The sequence below is a fragment of the Phoca vitulina genome, unplaced genomic scaffold (assembly GCF_004348235.1).
Source record: "Phoca vitulina isolate PV1807 unplaced genomic scaffold, GSC_HSeal_1.0 scaffold21, whole genome shotgun sequence".
NCBI classification, from domain to species: Eukaryota; Metazoa; Chordata; class Mammalia; order Carnivora; family Phocidae; genus Phoca; species Phoca vitulina.
Genome location: NW_022589724.1, coordinates 31968602 through 31977804, shown reverse-complemented (window position 1 = coordinate 31977804; position 9203 = coordinate 31968602). Strand labels below are relative to the sequence as shown.

The following is a 9203-nucleotide window of genomic DNA, read 5'->3' as shown; positions in this document are numbered from 1 at the left end:
TCTTGTCCCCCTTATCCCCCTGTCCCGTCATCTCCTTGTCCACCCCCGTCTCTTTCCATCCTCCTTGTCCCCCATTTCCCCAACCCCCATACCCACCATCCCCCTTACCCCCCCTACGCCCACCATCCCCTTTGTCCTTCCCACCCCATCCTCCTGCCCCTTGCTCCCCTTGTCCCCTCCCATCCCCCTTGTCCCCATCTCCCTGCTCCCCTTGTGCCCCAGTCCCCTCCCATCCCCCTTGTCCCCATCCCCCTGTCCCCTGCTCCCCTTGTCCCCCCAGTCCCCTCTCCTCCCCCTTGTCCCCCATCCCCCTGTCCCCTGCCCTTGTCCCCTCTTCTCCCGTCCCTCCACCCCCTTGTTCCCCTACCCAACTTGTCCCCCATCCCCTTGTCCCCCGTCCCCTTATCCTCCTGTCCGCCTTTTCCCCCACCCTCTTGATCCCCCAGCCCCTTCCCCCGTGCCCCCCTGTGTCCTGGCCCCCCGCCCGCCCTGGAGGAGTTGGGTGGCCCTGCCAGCCCTGCAGACTGTTTGGAATAGTTTAAATGCTTTGACGCTCGGGCTCTACGGGATGGCAGAGCGGCAGTTTACTGGGTAATTCACATGCAGAGCTGCACCATAAATCTCGGGCACTCAGTTGCCGTGGCATCACGGAGCGTTTCCCCACGTACAGTACAGTATTTCTGCCATCTTTGTTTGCATTGCGGTGAGTCATCAAAGTCTGTCTTGTACCAACACCCGGAGCCGTGCATTCCTCTGGCACCGGCACTCCACTGTTTTTAAAGCTGGGGCTGGAGCTGGCATTTACTTGGGCTCCGAAATCAAAGGCGGCTATTCATTCCCGAGAGCTGCCTGAATGTCCGTCTGCATCCGGCCTCTTCATTTAGATGCTGTGCGCTGCCCCGGAGAGCCGGGCTGGGTGCAGCTGAGCTGCGGCCGCCGAGCCCAGCGCGGAGACTCTCTGCCCTCCTCCTCCTCCTCCTCCTCCTCCTCTCCCCCCGGCTCCTCGCGCCCTCCCCACCCCAAGGGCTCGCGCTCCGTTTGCTGCATTCCCGGAGCAGCCGGCGAGCCTGCCCCTGCCAGGCTGAGCGGGCAGTGCCGGGCCACCGGCGGCAGCCGCCAAAGGTAGGTCTCCCCTGCGGGCCGGTGCCACGGCCGGCCCGGCAACTTCTCCGCAGCGGGGGCACTGCGGGCCCTCCCCCAGCGGCCACCCATCTGCCCAACTCCTGTCGCCGGGGTCCAGGCGCTCCGCCCTCCCTCCGCCCTCCCTCCCCGGCCACCCGGCGCCTCTGCGGCCGCCTGCACTTTCCTCCCGCGGGACAGAGCAGCCCTTTGTGCGGGCGCCGCTGTGCGGAGTTGGGCCGGCGCCTTCTCCGCCCGGCCGTCCCCAGCCCCCACCCCTCTGTGAACCGGGCATCAGATCAACCTCGCTGGAGCTCCGTCCCCCAGCCCCTAGGGCGCCCGGCGGCGGCAGAGGGAGCGGCATCCCAAGCCCTTGCCGGTCCCCCCCCCCCCCCCCGTCTCCCCCTGACCCTTTTAGTCACCTGGGCTGGGACCGAGCCAGCAGGGATTGGCCAGTGTGGGGAGCTGGGGCACTGGGAGGGCGGGCAGGTGGGGCTGCGCCAGGCTCCCAGCTGCTGGTCCGGCCGGGTCCCTGCCGGTGGCCTGGGGAGCCCGTCCCAGGGGGAGGGGCAGTGGGGGGGGGCGCCTGACTTCGAGCTTCCGCTAACTCGGCTCACTGCCCTGGGCGCCCCCACCCCTGGCCCTCCTCTTCAGCCACTGGGGCGGGACTCCCCCCGTGTGGGCCCTCCGTGCAGCTAGTGCTATGAGGGAAAAGAAGAAAACAAACCAGAAACCAAAAGACCCCCTTGCAAGACCCGCTCGCTCGCCCTGGGTTCCAGCCCCCTCAGGGGAAGGGCTGGGAGGGGCTCCTTTGCTGCTAACTTTTTCTTGGGGAGAAGAGTTTGCAGACACGGCCCGCCACCCTTACCCCTCCCAGCTGCCGCCACCCTCACCCCTGGCAGCCGCCGCGGGTGGCGGTGCCCTGTTCCGTGTTCTGTCCTCTGTCCTCTATCCTCCCCATCCTCCCAGAGTGCAGGCCTCCGTTTCTGTTCCCCGCGTCTTCCCTGCCCGAGGGCTCCGGCGCTCTCCTGGGGGTGGGCTCTGGGAGCTGCACGAGGTGTGGGGGGCATGCCCCTGGCTGGAATGCGGCTGTGCAGCTCTGAGCCCAGCAGGGTCCCGCCGCCCGCCATGAGGAGCTTGGCCCCAGGACCTCCCCTGGGCCCCTCGGCTGGAGGGGATCCTGCTGGAGGGCCGGGGGGGGGGGGGGGGGGGGGGGCACCGCGGGGGGGGCACCGCATGGAGGAGGGGTGGAGGAGGGCACGGGCTCACTGGGGCAGAGCGCATTTGCACGTCCTTGGTGGTGGGCCCTGGCGTCTGGGGGCCTGACCAGGTGTCCCCGTGCCCTCTCTCCCCACAGATGTGCCCCCTTCGGGCGCTCCCGCGCTGAGTCTGAGGCCCGCCCTCTAGCGCCTGCCCGCCATGTCGCAGATGCTGCACATCGAGATCCCCAACTTCGGGAACACTGTGCTCGGCTGCCTCAATGAGCAGCGCCTGCTGGGCCTCTACTGTGATGTGTCCATCGTGGTCAAAGGCCAGGCTTTCAAGGCCCACCGGGCCGTCCTGGCCGCCAGCAGCCTATACTTCCGCGACCTGTTCAGCGGCAACAGTAAGAGCGCCTTCGAGCTGCCGGGCACCGTGCCGCCCGCCTGCTTCCAGCAGATCCTGTCCTTCTGCTACACGGGCAGGCTGACCATGGCGGCCAGCGAGCAGCTCGTGGTCATGTACACGGCCGGCTTCCTGCAGATCCAGCACATCGTGGAGCGCGGCACAGACCTCATGTTCAAGGTGAGCTCGCCCCACTGTGACTCGCAGACCGCCATGATCGAGGACGCCAGCTCTGAGCCCCAGAGCCCCTGCACCCAGCTGCAGCCGGCCGCCCCCGCAGCCCCCCCCCTACGTCGTGTCCCCCTCCGTGCCCATCCCACTGCTGACCCGTGTGAAGCATGAAGCCATGGAGCTGCCGCCGGCCGCCGGCCCGGGCCTGGCCCCCAAGCGCCCACTGGAGACGGGGCCCCGGGATGGCACAGCGGTGGCGGGCGCCACGGTGGCGGGCGCAGCCCCTCTCAAGCTGCCCCGGGTCTCCTACTATGGGGTGCCCAGCCTGGCCACCCTCATCCCCAGCATCCAGCAGGTGCCCTACTCCCAGGGGGAGCGGACCAGTCCGGGGGCCAGCAGCCTGCCCACCACCGACAGCCCCACGTCTTACCACAACGAGGAGGACGAGGAGGATGACGAGGCCTACGACACCATGGTGGAGGAGCAGTACGGCCAGATGTACATCAAGGCCACTGGCAGCTACGCAGGTAACGCGCGGTGGGGGCTGGCCCCGTGCCCCAACCGTGCCACCCGCCAGTGTGTGTGGGCGCGCCTCCAGGCCCCGTGGGTACCGAGGTGAGCCTGACCTCGGCCCCGTGGCACTGGCAGCCTGGCCGTGGCCGCTCGGGGAGGCCGCTGTGCCAGGGAGTGCAGGGGACGGTCCCCAACCTAGGCTCGCTGAGCTAGAGGGGCAGGGCCTTGGTTGAGGACCGGACACTTAACTCTGGGTGAAACCCGCCCCGGGAGGCTGCAGCCTGTGGGACGGGGCCCGCTCTTGCGCGGGTCACAGAGGACACTGGGGGCCTCAGTGGCCCAGGGACCTGCCCGAGGGCTCACAGGGTAGTGTGCGACCCACCTGCTCAAGACCTTAGTGACGCGGTGTGGCCCAGTCTGCCTGACCTTTGACCTCAGCCCTTCCCTGTGACTGTCAGTGAGGCCAGAGACCCCCCTGTACCTGGCTCACGTGCTGCCACCTCCCTGGGTCCAGCACTGAGGGACAGGCCGGAAAGTGCTTGTTGAACTGAATGAGCTGCCCCCCGTTATTTGTGGGGGGTCCCCCACTGGGGGCCTGCACACCCGAGATGCCCCCACTTAACATGGTGTTACGGATCGCATTCCAGGCCCTGGAGACCATTCAGGGTCTGCTAGGTAGAGGGTCCAGTAGTTGGGGCCCCAGATCGGGTGTCCACCTGCCGTCCGTATTCCCCGAAAACTGGCTGTGCGCCTGGGCCCGCTGCCTGCTCATTTGCATGCAGGGCCCGTGCCCAGTGCATTGGCTCTGGACACATGGTGCTAGCGGGAAGTGACGTCCCAGAACTGGGGCCCCGAGGGGCAGTGTGGTGACTGTTTCCTCCCCTCTGTTCCCCTATGTCCTGGTGCCCTGATGGGGCAGATGCTGCCCCCCCATCTACTCCTCCACCTCTAGGCCGGTACTGGTTGATCTGACCAGCTGGGGCCCTTGGGGTGGCCGCTTCCCCGCGAGCAGCCAAGGACTGGATGGTGTGGCCAAGCCGGGGGGCGCCCGCCTGCCCTCCTCAGGGGCTGTGAGGGAATGATTTTTACCTAGAGCTCATTATTTGAATGTACGTGGTCATATTGAGTGACTTCCACAGGACACGAGCATGAAGACCACGTTGATCTGGACTTGGTTCTTGGAGTGGCAGAGGGAAGGGCTTGGTGTCCTGATACCAGGAAACCTGTAGGCTCTGGCTCGGCCCTTCAGGGGCCTCTGGGAACGTGCCCTGTGGGGTTTCCTCTGCCCACTGCTGACGGCCACCTTGGGACCCGGGGAAGGGCCATGTGGAGCCCCAGACCCAGCCCGAGGGAGCTGGAATCTGCCAAGGGTCCAGGGGCGGGGGCCGTCCACCAGTGGCCCACAGTGGGACACCGGAGCTGGGAGAGGACCCCAGCCTCCAGACGTCTCCATCCAATGTGGCCATGAGCCTTGGCAGGAGTGGGATGCTGAGAAATAGGATGAGGTGTTGGGATTGCTGGGTGCAGGTACAATGCCATAGCCCATCTGAGTACACCTGCCCGTCCAGCCGGACGAGTCTGGGGCCCTCTCCTCACCTGGACAGTGGCCTATCTGTCCTTGGGTTTTCCAAGGAGCCAATGGGACAGTGGCCATGGGAACACCTGGGTAGGGGTTGGAGGCCGAGCTGCCCGGGGCTGCCCCTCTGCCTTGACCGTGACCCAGCTTTCTCACCAGCCCCCCACCCCGACCCCCCCAGCTCTCAGACAAGATGCCAGGGGCGCAGGCCTGGCCCAGGGCCGTGTGCCTGCAGGGGGTCACCCATCTATCAGTGCCCCTTACCCCCTTCTCCTGGGGGTGTTGGAGGGAGGATGGGAAATTGGAGAGGACAGTGGGCACGGGCGGGCAGGGCTTGGGGCCGGCTCGGGGTGCTACATTCTGGGTTTTCTCCTCGGTGAGACCATAAGTGGGGCAGGGAGGGGGGTGTGTGATTTCTTGGTTAAAATCTAGGTTATTGGCAGTGACGTCGCTGCCATCACTGGGCCCCGGGTGAGCTGGGAAGAGGGTTGTGGGGGAGGGGGCCGTGGGGGCAAGCAGGCAGAGAGAGGGGCCTGCCCTCAGAGGCTGCCTGCCCGCCCGCCGGGCTCCCTCTGCACACTGGCTTGGCCAGGTTGGGGGACATCCTAACAGCCCCCCGGGCCGCTGAGCAGCCTGCTTGCCCCCAGTCTGGGGCCCAGACGCGGGTTGGGCAGGCCTGTCTTGGAGCTGGTGGAGTGTGTTCCAAGGTGCACCCCTGCCATATAAGTACACGTGGGAGTCCCTCCTTCCCGGCCTGTTTCCCCACCTGTCAAGGGAGAGGTGGGCCCGAGTGACCTTCAAGGGTCTTGGCCAGCACCGTCTGTGTAGGAAGGTGTGGGACGCCACAGGGGTGCCCCCATCTCCACTCTCCGTCTTGTGAAGGACCATTAGCAGCTCCTGTGTGGTGAGCCTCTTGTTTTGGAAATCAAGGAGTTAAACATGACAGATGAGGTTAGTTGACCGTCCCGGTGGTCCCACTGTGTTCCCGCAGGGCCTCTGTCCCCATGTCTCCTGCACCTCCTCATCCATCGTCCATTGGGCGGGACGGAGACACCGGAGCTGATTTATCTAGTCCCCGAGGACGCTGGGGTTGTTTCTGATTCGTTGCTCTTAGGACTGAGTGACCAGGAAGGTGCTGAGTAGGGGCAGGGGGTGTCGATAGGGCGGGTCAGGCTCCCTCCCCTCTCTCCACAGCTCCTGGCTTGGGGCGGGGTCTCCTCGGGGGCTCAGGAGGCCCCTGCTCCAGGAGCGAGGCGCTGCCCCGTCAAGGTGGTGGGGGTTGGTGTTGGTTCAGGGGTGGGCGGGGCACAGAGGGCAAAGCAGTGTGGTGAGGGGTCTGCTCCCACGGGCCGTGAGCAGTGGTGGCCCGGACGGGCAGACAGACAGCAAACAAGACCTTGAACAAGTATTTAATCTTGGCCGGGGGTCGCCCTGAGGCAGGATGGGCTGCCCCTGGACCCCCGGGAGTGACGCTCAGGGCCAGGGAGAGTGAGCTGACCAAGGGTGTGGTGGGAGGGGGCTCGCTCTGCCGTCTCCGCAGGTGGGGTGAGGCTGGCCAGAGGGGCCACCTTCTGTGCCCCTGCCCTGCTGCCAGGGCTCCCGTGGCGCCTTCCGCTGCAGGCCCAGCCCCCCCTTGGTGTGGGCAAATGTTGCTCCTGCGGATGTCAGAGACAGAGGCACCCCGAGCCGGGCACTTCCACCTTCACCTGCTCCCAGGAGGGGACCCCTGTGGGCTGCTGTCCCGGGGTGTGCGGCGGCCGTGGGCGCCGTCCCGGGATGTGCGGTGGCCCTGCCCCGTCTTGCTCCCGCTTCCCTCTGGGGGCCGGCCGGCTCCCCTGGGTCTGCCCATTGTCCCGACACCAGACACGGCATGGGGTCCTGGCACGCGGCAGCACATCTGTTCCGGGCTCCGCCTGCTGCGAGCAGAAGCTGCAGGTGGCCCCTGTGAGCTGCGGAAGGAGTGTGCGCGCTCTGCCATGGACCAGGCCCTGTGCAGTGTCACCCATGAGCTCGGTGCTGTGTCGACCCGCAGCTGTCCACCCCTCCACCCCTCCCCTGCCTGTCGGGGGCCGCTCCCACCTGCAGCTCAGCTGCCGCTTGGGGCTCTCATAGAGAAGGGGAGAGGTGAGGTTTGTTCTGCGAATCCCAATCCCAAGCAGCTCTCACGGCTTCCCGGCCTGTCCGGGGGTGTCCACACTGCTGGAGCTCAGCCCCACCGCTGGGAGGGCCTGGGGAGCAGCAGGGGCCTTTTGTCCCTGGCCTGGCGAGGGGTGGGGCCAAGCAGAGGCGGGGTGGGCTCCCTCCCTTTGAAGGCAGCACGAGGGAGGTGCCGGCCCTGGGGTGTTGGGAGGCCCGGCGGCACACTCCAGCTGCGGTTTGGGGCTTGTCCCCGAGAGCCTCTGGGGTGGCCTCCCTGGCTCCCCGGTCCTTAGTGTCTCCTGTCTCAGGTAGAGGACAAAGCGCGTTGTGCAACCTCACGCGTAACCCTCCACCCTGAGGACCCCGGGGTTCCTCCTACGGTTGTTACTGAGGTCTCACTTCTGTGCCTCCAGGAAATGGGTGTGAGAGGCCCCTGAGTCTGGGCTGTGACAGCAGAGCACGGTCACCCGCCCGCCCCCCACAGCCTCCCAGCTGCCTTCTGTCCCTTGGGATGCGTTTGCCCGTTCTAGAACATCAGGTGAGCTGTTGTGCTCTACGAGCTCCCGCTTCTCTCGTCAGCAGAATGTGCGAGGGGCTCGTCTGTGCTGCGTGGGTCAGTCCCTCTGTTCCCTCCCCTGCTCTAGTGCTTAGTCAACCATTTCTATGCAGTAAACCAGGCCCGTTCCAAGGGTGATGAGGCGGGTGGTTGGAATCAGTCCACTACCACGGTCACAGTGGCACAAGATAGCAACAGTCTGCCTCCCGTACAGTGTCTCCCGGGTCCTCCCGCCCCCCCCCCCCCCCCGCCGCCCCCCCCCCCCAGCTTTCTGTCCCTGCCGCTTTGTCTTTTCTAGAATCTTTGCAAATGGCATCGTACTGAAAGGAGTCTTTCCTTTTTCTCGCCATGTTTTGCGATTCATGCATGTGGCGTTGGTCCTCAGTCGCCTTGGTCGCAGCTGTGGACGTGGCCCCCGGTGGCAGATGTGTGGGTGGCCTCTGGAGGGGGGCTGTGGTCATCGTGCGGCTGCGAACATCGGCGTGCCTGTGGGACCGCCAGGTCGCGTGAGGAGCGCGTGTGTCACGCCCCACTGCTGCAAGGTTCGCTGGTCTTCCAAGAGTTGTTTTGTCATGAATGATTTTATGGGTTTTCACTTTAATTTTGCAGACGTGCTGTGTCAGCTCACCTTCAGATGTTGAAGCTCGCGTGCACACCTGGGATAGCCCCCACGTAGTCGTCATGTGTTGCGGGTCTTGTATAGCGCTGGGTTCGATTAGCTACTGTTTGCTTATGGAATTCTGCATGTGTGTTCCTGGAGGTCAGACTCCTGTGGCTTTCTCACAGCATCTTGCGTGTCCGGGGAATGCAAACCTTCTGTTCCCTCCTTTCGTTTTTGAGAGTTTGTGTAGTAAGTTTGATGTTATTTCCTTCTCGTGTGTTTGATAGAATTCATTCGCTGGTGAAGCCATGTCGCATTTGGTTTCGTACTGTTGTTAATTGTGCAAGAGTTTTTAAGGGTAAATTCTGTTCCTTTAGATACAGAACGATTCGGATTCCTCTTCCATCATGCTCCAGCTGTGGTGATGTGTGTCTCCTGGAGCTTCTGTTGCTCCCACGTTCGTGGCGCCTTGCGTCCTGGGGTTTGACCACGCTGGCGCCATACGTCCTACGGGCGCTTCTTACACATGGCACATGGTTGAGACTGCGGGTTCCTGCGGTCCCACGATCCGTCTTTTATCCGGAGGGCTTAGGGGCCTGATGCGGGGCTCGATCTCACGACCCTGAGATTGTGACCTGGGCCGAAATCAAGAGTCGAACGCTCAACCACCAGAGCCACCTGGGCGCCCCTCTGCCGGCACCTTTTGGGTTGACTTTTTCCTCCTTGGCCCCACTGTTGACCTCCTCTGTGCTTCGGTGGCCCGTGCCCTCAGACGCCTCCCCCTCGGCCCATCCACTTTCTCAGTGATGCCATCCTTGTGCCTCCAAGTGTTCCCGTCCCCTCTGGCCCCTCGTGCCGTGCGGTCACGTATTCCCCAGCTCGTGTGTGGCGGCCTCACCCAACGCCGTTTTTCGTACCAGAAA

General features: G+C 64.9%; 1 protein-coding gene across 1 annotated transcript in view; it reads left to right on the top strand.

Moving 5' to 3' along the window:
- The first annotated feature begins 713 nt into the window (after positions 1-713).
- NACC2 (NACC family member 2) overlaps positions 714-9203 on the top strand; it is a 31232-nt gene continuing 22742 nt past the window's right edge. The window contains 3 exon segments of the mRNA XM_032418490.1: positions 714-1122; positions 2477-3006; positions 3008-3422. Coding sequence (XP_032274381.1) covers positions 2539-3006; positions 3008-3422 — 883 coding nt within the window. The 5' untranslated portion in view covers positions 714-1122; positions 2477-2538.